General features: G+C 34.1%; 1 protein-coding gene across 1 annotated transcript in view; it reads left to right on the top strand.

Annotated features, from left to right (window-relative positions):
- Window positions 1-466: 466 nt before the first annotated feature.
- The window catches only part of LOC139097676 (TWiK family of potassium channels protein 7-like), a 40994-nt gene continuing 28668 nt past the window's right edge, over window positions 467-12792 (top strand). The window contains exons 1-2 of the mRNA XM_070649585.1: window positions 467-700; window positions 4479-4629. Of these exons, the coding sequence (XP_070505686.1) occupies window positions 526-700; window positions 4479-4629 (326 nt within the window). The 5' untranslated portion in view covers window positions 467-525. The remainder of the gene's footprint in view (window positions 701-4478; window positions 4630-12792) is intronic.

The raw sequence follows: 12792 nt of genomic DNA on the forward strand, positions 1-12792 counted from the left end.
GCTTCAAATGCATTTAAAGTAAAAACTAGATTTAAAGTGATTCTTCCGCCTACAGCAGCTATAGAAATATATCGAAAAAAAGAAGAATATTCCGCAATCCAGTTGTTTCATACCCTATCTCAATCTAATTTATATTAATACAGTTTTGTTGATTCAATAAAAAATAACAACGAAAATAATCAAAAGAACTAACATTTTTCTTCTTGCGGTATCATTTCAGAGTTGAACGAGTCCCCCACGTTATTTATTCATAAGCACAACGAATGAATGGAATAAGAAAGCGAAACGGAAAGGATGAAAAATTGCATAAATAAAGCATCAGCAGCGAAAAATGTAGCAACTATAATTCAACATCAACAAGATGAATAAATTTGAGATAAAATTTAAATTTTTCTAATTAATTTTCTAAGTGTGTTAATTAATAATTATAATAAATAAATAATAATAATCAAAGCGTGAAGGAACGATAAGGAAGTTGGAAATTAAATAGTTCTAAATTATAATTCAAATGATAATTTTGAAAATATGAATACAAAATCTTCACTACCAATGCCATCGTTCGTTGGTAATACATCGGGTCAACCAAGTCCGCCATTATGCTTTCCGCCAGCAAAAGTTGACAAAAACAGTGACAGTCAACAGCCATCAACGTTATGCTGTTGTCGAAAAGCACCAAAATCACAATGTATAGCAGCTATAGGTAAGTCACTATTATGTAACATATTGCTTCTGTTGATGATATATTGGATTTTGCTTTAAGAAAATTTTACATCCACAAACATACATGAATGTAAGGAAAAATGGAAAAACTGTAAACTTTCATATCGCTCACTTGAATATCAAATAAGAATATCCCACATAATGATTGATGTGAGACCTTTTTTACTCCCTCACATCCGCATCTTATTTTTCGTTTGTTCTACATATAAAATGTGGATTTTTGAGTGGGAAGGAGGAAATTATTCGATCGTGCTGACATTAGTGAAGGCAACACAGCATGGGGTTGAATCAGAAAATTGTGCTAATTGTCCCTGAACAGCCTTTCTATACAGAATAATGTACTTTTTTCGAGAGTGATTCTCTCATGAGTGGCTGTAACTAGTTGTTGGCAAGTTAATGTCCAGTTGATGACTAGTTTAATGTGTTTTTGACCATTCGGGTCTCTTAGTTGGCTGTATGTGATCTCTTACGATCTATAGAAGCAGATCACGAGATGAGTGTACTGGTTGCTAACCCGAGCAGCATACTAGTCACTAGAGCAACTTTAGGTCGCTGAGGATATGGCAAGATATGAAGATGCCCAATTAGTACCGTAATGACTGATTATGGTTGATGTTTACAGTTAAAGATGAAATTTACCTAAATTTGCCGCTCGGGTCAGCATTCCAACACATACCTAAGTTTCTGCTTCAGACTGACCTTTCAAACTCTACCCCTCTATTCCCAAAACCAACATTTACATATCAAATACTCTCCATTTCCAAAAATTTTTTAATGCTGCCATTTTTTAACCATCAAAAAGATTACCATAAATTCGCAATCATTTACAAATTAGACTAATGGTTGAAAATGTTAAGCTGATAAAATATGGAACAAACATAAAGTACATAAATATTTGTTTGTTATTTTGTACATCCTGCAATCGAACGCTCATTTTCATCAGCATATTGTGTGTATAAGTAGCTACAGGGGTGAATCCAGACCTAGCAAGCAAATAGGACGTAGGAGTAGGGGACAAGTGTAGGGGGCATGGGTAGGGGACAGGGGTAGGGAGAAAGAGTAAGAGACAGGGGTAATGGACAGGAGTAAGGGACAGGGGTAAGGGACAGGAGTAGGGAACTGGGGTAAGGAATTGGGGCAAGAGAGAATGGGTAAAAGACTGGGGTAAGGGACAAGGGTAAGGGACTGGGGTAAGGAACTAGAGCGGGAGACAGGGTTAATGACAGGGGTAGGAGACTGAGGTAAGGGATTGGGATTGGGGACTGGGTTAGAAGACAGGAGTAGGAGAGAGGGGTCGGGGAGAACAGAATAGGAGGACAAGCCCCTTAAGTACGCTTCTGATCAGCATTATTGATGTAATAAGCATTAAAGATATATTTGAACATGTTTTTGATGGATTGACATATTCATTAAATTGCTTTATAATGGCAAATTGTTGTACTTCCAATAAAATAGGTGTAAATTTGCCATTGTGTTGTTAAAATAATTTTTCAAAATTGATTGATGGTCTTTTAAGAAAATTGGAAAAATTCTTCTTTGGAATTTCCAACAAAACAATCTCAATCTTTGTGTCAATTTAAAGTTTATTGACATGAATATCAAGCCTCAAAATTGCTTCAAAGCTCTTCTTTTACTTCACAAAATTTTCAGCATATTACATCTTCTTGCATTAGACTATTAAAAATATTTTGAAGGTATTGTTTGTGATTACAAACAAGAAAAGCCCACAAATGACATGATTTATTATTTCAACTGGCATGCTTCTCATTAATCATGAAATTTTTTTCATTTTATAATTTGAAAATAATTTTACCAAGACAATGAAAAAGAATTTTTTTCATAAATGCACAGCAGATGGGTATTATAATCGATAACAGTGTGGCCAGGGGAGTAGGCAGGGTTTGAGGATTTCTGTATGAAACACAAAAATTTAGGTGGATTTTGGGGGTTTTTTTGTGAAAAATCCTTGAAAATTACGGAGTTTTTCCAGAAAAAAGGGAGTGTCATCCAATGCATGCGGGTCAACCATTCCATGCGGGTCAACTCCTGCAGGCGCTAAATACGCCTCTAGCATGAACACGTTCAGAACAGAAAGAAATTCTTGAATATTCTCATATTCGGACAATTAATAGTTCAATTGCTACTTCCTTTCTTACTTTCTTGACTGGGGTGTACGGGACTAACGTGGGCCCATTGCTGTGCAGAGAAAACATCTAAATCCGACTTTATCCTTCGAGAAATTTTGTCATTTCGGAATGTTGAGGACATTATCGTCCTTTTCTACATACTCAATATTAGGTGCTCTTTTGGTATCCCCGAGATCTCTTAGAAAGCCAGATACTGTTACGTTATATACTGGGGCATCTTGTGAGCATACTGTTAGCATTCTGTGGGCATACTGTGGGGATCCTGTGGGCATCTACAACATGTCCAACTCATGTCAAATTGAGAGAATTGTAAGCTATGTAAAGTTAATTATTAGTTTACTGCTTCTCAAAAAATACAACTCTAATTTGCCCTCAGTCATCAAAGACAACGATACCAATCAAAATGCACCCATAAAAATAAACCATTAAAATTTCCACCACAGTAAAAAAAATTAATAAGCACATCGTAAAAATAATTTTCACCTTAATAACTTTAACTGACATCATTACACAAATTCTTTTTTATCGAAAGTAACGTCTAGAGTGTAATAAACTTGATTTTCCCCCTTGCCTACGCGAATATCGAAACCGGAAAGAATTTATCACAAAGTATATGGGTGATATTATTAAGTATGTCTTATTTTTTATTACGAAAAGTCATTTCAAGTTGAGATGAGATGAATTTTTTCGCTGATTTTTGTTGGATTTAATGGGTTAATGGTGGTTTGTCGCGTTGACTGTCTAGAACAGTGGTGGGCAACCTTTTGTTTTATGCGGCACAATTTGTTGGTCAATTTATGTTTCATATCATTTCCAAACATTTTGGACGGCACACTATAGTGCCGCTGCACACAGGTTACTCACCACTAGTCTAGAAAGAAGATCCAGTTACTGCTGTTTAAGCAACTATTGGTTAAGCAACTCGTCAACTCGTCAAGTAACTCGCACTACTGATCAGACTCTGTCGTCAGTTGTCAATCAAAGTAATCACGATTTTCTCGATAGTGCCTGACCCTAGACTCGCACTCAAACTGGCTTTTCGACCTGGCTACTCATGTTACCTTCTGTAAATGGACGCTCCTCTTTAGGTCTAGATTTGAATTGGAGGTCTAGCAAAGCCTCACTCGTGAAAATGTCACTAATACATTTAACATGGAGCTTTGTATCTGTCTTAAGGTCTCAGCAGCTTTAAACAACCCAAAACACACTGTTTCATTCACAATTCCCATTCTAAGTTGCCATATGCTCCAAACCAAGCAGATGCGTCTTGTCCCAATCTTATCCATCAACTCATACCTTTTTCATCTTTAAAGCATTTCCTGTAGCTTATTTTTTCTCTCCACAGCATACGATATATATTGATTGAATATCACGTTCTCAAATTACTCCTATGTATTGGTACATGAGCATTATTTATATACATGCTGACACAAATACACAGTATATTGATGTACATGTATCAAGGTAACAAAAAGGATTTTTTTTCCGTTCCTTTCCTTCAATGAGCTATCGAAAAAACATTAAATTGTGGATGTAAAATTAATAGCCTATCGTTATTTTATTTTATTTTACTCATTATGTCTTCTTACTCTTTACATTATTCACATTCAGGTGTTCTAATTTTAGTCATCGGTTATACAATAGCTGGTACGATAATATTTGTAAGCTTAGAAGGTGATGCCGAAGAGATGGATGGAGCAGAGACAGCTGCTTCAAAACCATATCCTAGAAATGACATGTACTATGCTGATTTGAGGACGAGGTAAGAGTAAAATCTCATTATAAAATTATTGTTATTTATGAGGCTTTATTGTTGTTATTGTGGATGCCCAACTTCATATTTCATTGTCACTTGTTATGATGATAATAATCGTAGAAAAAGATTGATAAATATGTATAGAATAGCAGCAGCAATAATGAACGAGGGGTGAATATTTTGGTATGAAAATTGAGGATTTATGTTTGATGGTCTGGATGCTTTATGGCCAGGGTTGGGCAATCTATTATTTTTTGGGGTACATATTAGTTCAGTGGTGGGCAACCTGTGTGGCCTAACATTTTTTTCCAAAATACCATGAACCGTACACCGTGTCCGAATTTGATCGAGACTTACCGCCAAGGTATACTTACTTTTTTTTACTTCCTTGGCTGGAGCGCACGGGGGCCCATTGCCGCGTTTAAAGAATGTCTGTAGACAGCTCTTCTTTCGATAACTTCTGCCAATTAAGGATATTGAGAACTCTAGCGTCCTTATCCACACAACCAATCCAGGACATTTTCGGTCTTCCTCTTGATCTTTTGCCATCTATAAAGTCTGCAAAGGACCGTGAGGTATACCGTGAAAAATAAAAGGTTTCCCACCACCGCCTTAGTCGTAGGCCTCGACTGACACCATATACGGCATTCTGCTGATGGCATTTCTGGAAGCAGCAGTGTGTGAAAGGATGAGGATCTTTGATATATCTGAAACCCCATGTACATGTGTATGTGTGTATACCGCGGCACACAGGTTGCCCACCACTGCATAATGCCCAAAATCGATATTTTGTGATAATTTGAAACAGAAAATTGTTCCATAAAATCCCAATTATTTAGGACAATTTTTGAATTAAGAATAGCTTTTTCAAGAATCTAGTCACACAATTCTAAGCCTCTAACTGTCCACCCCCTCAAAAAATATTCCATACACAATCGTTCCTTTTGTATTAATATTTTCTCATTTCATTTGATTAAAATAATAAATGAGGAAATGAAAGGATAATAAAGCAACAGCAAGGAATGACATTGAAATGATAAATGGATTCTTTTTTTTCTCTTCATTCGTCAGTTCCTTCGTTATTTTCTTTGTCATGTCAAAATGACAGTGAGAAAAGATGGAAGGAAAACAATAAAGAAGAAATGAAGGATTTGAAAAATTTCTTGGCAGCTTAAAGCGTTCATGATAGATTTTTTGTGTTTCTATTGTTTCGATAATGTTTGGGCTTTTCATTTTATTTTTGCGAAAAGATATAACTTTCGTGACAAAAGACAGCATTGTTGGTTAGAAATATAACACAAAAATATAAAAAGAAACTGAATTTAAAGAATTTTGACTAGTATTTGGGTTTTAAATTTAGGAAAAATCAAGAAAGTAGTATAAACCAGAGTTAGAAGGACTTTAGGAGTCCATGGTGCGGACTTCGTGGAATCCGAAAAGCAAAAGCTACCATACTAAATGCTAGGCATCTTATTTAAGACACCTATCTGTAGGGTTGGGCAAATATTCGAATATATTCGAATATATTCGAATCTGAACAAAAAAATATTCGAATATATTCGAATGCATATTCGAATATGTATTATTCAAAAAATTTTCGTTGCATTTGGTTTATTCAAAGAGTCATTTCTAATTGCATTTGTGAAGTATATAATTTCATACAAAAGTTGATCAAAAATCCTTTTTTTGCTTATTTTAGGCAAAAAATTAGAAATTCTTAATAAAATTGTATTAATGCATAATTATTCTTTCATAACAACATTATTCCAAGTCATAGATACATGTTTAACCCAAATTTACTAAGAATTTCTAATTTTTTGCCTAAAATAAGCAAAAAAAGGATTTTTGATCAACTTTTGTATGAAATTATATACTTCACAAATGCAATTAGAAATGACTCTTTGAATAAACCAAATGCAACGGAAATTTTTTGAATAATGCATATTCGAATATGCATTCGAATATATTCGCATAAAATATTCGAATATTTGTATTCGAATATATTCGAATACGATTTTGCCCAACCCTACCTATCTGACAAGTCTGACAAAATTGACAATTTCTTTTGGCTTAACCCGAGTATTACATGCTTACTTACTTTGCTGGCCATACAGATCAATTGTGATCCATAGCATCCTTAAGATGTCACCTGAAACTGGCCCTATCGCTGGCTTCCGATTGTCAATTTCCAATAATAAATGCAAAAGATTCTCTGGCAACAGCCTGCTTCCTTGAATTCTTTAGACGTCCTTGTGATCATTTACAATCTACAAAGACAAATTTAAAGACCTTATTATGAGGAACTTTTACAGGTGTTCTTACAACATATCCAGCTCATAGCACACTTATCACTTTAATTCTTTTACCGATGTAAGCTTCTCTGTATCTCGAGTCTTAAGTAGAGTTTGAAGTCGATATGAATTTTGCATGGATTCAAGTCGACTTTAGTTTATTCTGGTCGACTTTAGTGGACTCTAGTCGACTTTCCAATACAAAATCTGAGTCGACATCAACCTCTGGTCCTAAAAGTATTAAATTTTAATCATGGCGCTATAAAATCATTCACTTTTACCTTAGATTGATTGACGGCCCAGATTAAACAGCAAACCAAAACAATCCAAAAATGCCATAAATACTTGTAACCCTTTGGGTATTAAATTTATTTTTAAATCAGTAGTCTACGTACAATAAACCAAAATAAATTACGTCAGAATCTAAAAATATGAAATATGAAAAAATATTGTACACAATCTACAAATTTGTAAATGGCTTATTACCTCGAGGACAGTAACAGATCAGTAAACAGCAGGATATAAATTGATTACGTAGGAATCTATGCATCAAAATTGACTTTATTGACGATAAAATTAAGGTTTATTAAGGCAGAACTTTAAGGTCTATTGTGATTGCAATAGCAAAGTTGACTTTAAGCTTTGATTTAATTCTTGCTTAATATTATGTGAATCTTCAAAAAATATTCCTTTTTGGCATTAAAACATCAAGCATTAAATTCATTTTCTACCTCCACAGTTCACTTCTGATTCGTAAAAATTATAAACGCCCAAACATATTCATTTCAATATACAGTCTTGAATGAAATATTCTATTCTATATCTATGGTGAATATCTTAAAATACAGCTAATAAATTACGGTACTTAAATACACCTAAGTGATATAATTTGATTATAGCATGAAGATTCACGAAATCATCGGCAGGTACTTAACGTTTCTATTTCAATGCTTGCTTACCTTGACTCCTGTATATTCCCTAAAGCATGATTGTTTCCAAGCACATTTGAACATATTTGATGAAATAATTGAGTATTTTCGATATATTAATGGATATTCTTCAGGAATTTATTGGATGTTACTGTAGTTACCATGATTTAATTAAGAATTTACTATAATCATGGTTCTGATTTCTACAAAATGCTTTCTATCACTAACTTTGAATAAATTCTTAGTCCGCACGAAAGGATGACATTCTTCTTAATCACTGTTTTGCGTAAGGTAGCTTTTGCAGCTCCAGGACGCCGTTTTCTTTGTAGATTTAGTCCATGGGAGGTGCAACAAATTTTTTATGTTTTGGTCCCAGCAATGACATTTTCTTTGGCATTTTTCTCTCGAAGTGTATGTTAGAAATTTAATTGCAATAGAAGTAAGCTACGTTTAGTATGTCATATACGGTTAAATTCAGGAGCATAGACACAAAAAAAGACCAAATAGCGCAAATCGGTTAGTCGATCCAAATCCGGTTCCAAGCTGACGTAACTATAGATTCGATTTTATACCGGATTTGGCAACATGCGTCTGAATTCGTCACCATGTCTCTGGATTCGATACCATGCCTCTGGATTGTCAGAGTCACATGAGTGTTTATCCCGAGTGACACATGACGATGGCGATAGCATTCAAGAAGCATTCGTCACTAGATTGTGATGATGGTCTAATGGCTCCTGAACAGCACATCGTGTATGCTGTATTATATGAACAATCATTATGTCGCCGTATTAACGATAAGACGGGAACTCGCACTGACGGCACCGTAACAGCGGATTTCGACCCATCAGCGAAATCCGTAACAACGGATTTCGGCGAAAAATGCAGCTCACTGAATTGTGCTTTACTTTGACAATGTCATGGTTTTACCACGTCATCATCATGACGTGTCGCTTTGAGTATCTCCCACTGTGAAGTAAGTTGTAATCATTGCGGTAAATATTAACCAGATTAATGTTCGTCAAATGGAAATTGTTTTAAATGTGCATATTGTGTATAAAATCAGTTATTAGAACGTCCTCTTTAACTACCACAAACTCACGCCTTTATCTAATGCTGGAAATAATTCCAGGAAAATTATAATTGGAACCAAAGAAAATAGTAAACATACTCAAACCTAACCTCAAAGCAATTATCATTCATATCAAAGAGACTCATTACATTACCACACATTTCATGCTTACTTGACTTTGCAGCACACACACACAATTATTTCCACTGCCATTAATGCAAGTGCAAAAAAGCATGTCAACAATTCAACCATAAAGCTCATAACTTTTTATAAAGTAAGTGAGATTTTCATCACTTTTTCGCGTGCTTTCGATGAAAAATTTCTAAAGGCAAAGCACCAAACTCTGATGATTTAATGACCCAACACTCAAAATGAGGAATAACAGTTGCTTAAGGGAGTTTTATCAGTCTATCAAGTTGCGGTAGTGTTTGTTGCTGTCAGAATTAGAACATCTTTGTGTCAGTTAAAGGCATGCCTTATTCTTGACTTGGATCTTAAATTTCTTGAGTTTAAGAATTTAATTGAGTTATTCTAGACATAATACTGAGAATTCTAAAGGAAAGGAACTCAGGAAGGATGAATACTTGGAATTAAAGAGTTATTCAATCAAAATCAAATTTTAAATAAGATGTTGGCATTGAGATATCTTATAAAAAGGTTCATTGACATCAAATAACATGGAAACGCACATCACGTGAACAAATATGTCGTCTACATATTGAAATCAGTATCATAGGAACCAAATGTACTCACATGTATTGCAATATCCTTTTTTTGAGCTTAAATAAGGCGTGCTGTTATTAAATTCTTTAATGTGTGGGATCTCCTCTTATGAATGAAATATCATACTGATTGATTTACGTAAACTTTTTCTCCTTTTACCTTTTTTCCATGAAAACTTTCAAAACGAGCTTTTAAAAAAATTGTCAAAGGTAACTAAGGATTTTTTAAAATTTGGAAGATTTCATGAATGAAAAAAATACTCTTAATTAATGATGGATTAATGAATTAGCAGTTTCTAGAATTGTATACTGAATATGGTGTCTTTTAAAGATGATACTGTTGAAATAATCTCAACGTAAAATCACAAAAAGTCATCTAAGAAACCTTCGATTCATCAGAATATTCAGTTTAATTTCATCATTCAAACGAACAAGTTGTCAGTTTATTCTTAGAATTACAATTAAACTGTACAATAGAACAATCCAACATTTTTGCCAGCATTCTAAAATTCTTAACATTCTTACTGTTTCACGTAAAAAATGGACTATTCGGAGCGGTACAGTATTCATTTTTGAGGGGTTTGAAATGATTTTGTTGGAAACGCCAACATTCCTTAAGATTTAGAGAAAGTCTCGGAATTGCGTAACGTTTACAATAGCATCTTAAAGATCATCTTTCCTCACTGTACTCCATAATCAAACTGGAAAACCCTTCGTCACATCCCCAGCGTTACGTAAATTCTGCTCGTTATCTTACCTGCGTTTTGAAAAACCTTAGGAAATTGAAGAGTTCTCTCCAAAAGAGGCAGTTGCCCCTAAAACAAGCCATAAAATCAAATTAGAATGACTCATATGAATATAGCGAGAACCTTCATGAACAAAATCATGTGCTTTCCTAAAATTTGTTATTAATTTCCTCATTTCCAAGACATAATGCGTAATTCTGTATGCCGATTCTTTGTTATGAATTAATGATATCCAAACGAGAGCAAACAAAGGGAAATAAAAGCAAATCATTTGTAATTTAATTGCGACTTGAATATTGTTGTCATGTAAACGGAAGATGGATATTGTTTGATTACGGCTTAATTTACTTTGGAGCCCAGGAGCTTACTTGAAGATTCTCGAATTTTCTTATTGTTTGATCTATTTTTGGAATGAGTCAAAAGAACATGGTAATCTATATGGACTACAAAATCCATGTGGATTTCAAATGACTGTCAAATGAAGCCTTCTAGAACGACAAAAATAAAGAAGGCTCCGCCACGGAGCTTTAAAGGCTTAGCAAGACTAGGAAAGCCCTAGGATTTTCGCAAAAAATTCAAAATTCCAAAATGTATATGGAGTTTTCGACTTCTTAAAAAATCGGACATTTTGAAGCTTTGTCGGGACACAGCAGCAAGGCTGAAAAGTACAGCAACGTTCCGGTAAAAATACAGCAGATGGCCGCCCTAAGCTAGACCTCTTTTATTCATAACAAATGGGATACCTAAATTTTGACTTTCTTAATTTGTGTCGTTCGGGCTTGTGTCATATCTTGTCCATAATGAGTAAACGACGTAATACCTAAAGGCAATTATCTCGCGGATATCGAAATTTCAAGAATTGGAATTAAATTTTTCCAGAATATGCGAGCTGAGTAGCACGTGAGTCCATTCTCACATGTAGAAATCGTGTGCATCCGACTTTATTCCAACTTAATTCCTAGAATCCATTTGGAGTGCGAAATTAAGAGCTTAAAGGCTTACGGCTTTACTTGTTCGGGCAATTGAATTTTAAGAAGGTCCATAGAGATTTTGTTGCGAAAAGTGGAGGAGGATGGTTCATTTGCATAAGAGGACCCATCCTTATCATAGGAGCCCATCCATTTTAGGAACGGACTAGGTCTCTTTTCACGAATCTTGAATCCCAAAGGTCTCTTCTGGATAAAAAGCACCAGAAATAACTCAAAACTCTTTTAATTAAATCATAAAAACCTGCATTTAAGCCTGTATATTATTACGTACGATAATATGTGTAAAAATTTCATCCATAATTCATTCTTCAAGGTAATAAGCATTTCTCATAACAAATTTCCTTCATTTCCACATATATATTCCTTCTTCTTCATACCTTATAACCATCTCTTCCTTCTTCTTAATCGTCATATGTCGTTATGTAAAACGACAGTTTTCTAATTATTCGAATATTTCAGAATTATTATATTAGTTCATTATTAATTAAAGTTGTTAAAGTTGATTTACGGTATTAACAATTATTATATATAGATTTACATTTAGTATTTTACAATTTCGCTTAAAGAACAATGTAACGGTTGAATTATATTCATATTTAGTATTCACTCATAAGGCGAATTCATTTACATAGTTTAATTCCCTTTGATAACGCGGTTCTTTTTGACAGCGCGATTGAGTGAGCAAGTCACAAATTTTCAAAAAATTAAATTAAATTAAACTTAAATATGTGTCTTTTTGTGTAATTAATTAAGGCTCAAGCCTCCAATAAAGTGATTTAATTAACTGAAATTAATAAGCTAAACTCACTCAATCACATATTTTTTGAAAATTTTAATATTTTTTGATAATTTTAAGAATTGGTGAATTTGGTGAAGTTCTGATTTGAAAAAAAGAAGAAATCTCGTGCTTAGAGTTTTCTATTAAAATTTAATTGATTAAGTGTCAGTGAATATTCAATAAAGTAGTGGAGATTCATATTACATAGAAAGAATAATTAAATATCGAATAATCCAAGTTTTCGCGAAAGTTCGGTCTCGTGTAAATTTAATCGTATTCGTTAAAAGTCGTGCGAAAGATTTGAAGCCACCAAAAGAAGCTATTAAAGGCTATTGATTCATCATAAGCAGCATTTGAGTGATCCAGTTGACCAGAATCGTCAAAAAACTCTGTAGTAAGTACAATGCAATTTTTAACCTAAATGTTTTTTTTCTTTCTTTTTCACAAAACAAAACTCGATTGGCTTACAAGAAGCAAATCACAAACAACGCTACACGCTACAGAGCAACATTTCTGGTCAACAAGTCGCACAAAAGACTCACATCAAATTCATTCAAATCAAATTTTCAAGTAAGGAAGCACATAAAGTCGTCAGACAAGAGACGACTTTTACCGCCAAGCAAAAGGCATTGTTACTAGTCG

This window comes from Chironomus tepperi, unplaced genomic scaffold, assembly GCF_022539635.2.
Source record: "Chironomus tepperi strain 1889 unplaced genomic scaffold, CSIRO-AGI_Ctep_v1 contig_427, whole genome shotgun sequence".
Taxonomy (NCBI): Eukaryota; Metazoa; Arthropoda; class Insecta; order Diptera; family Chironomidae; genus Chironomus; species Chironomus tepperi.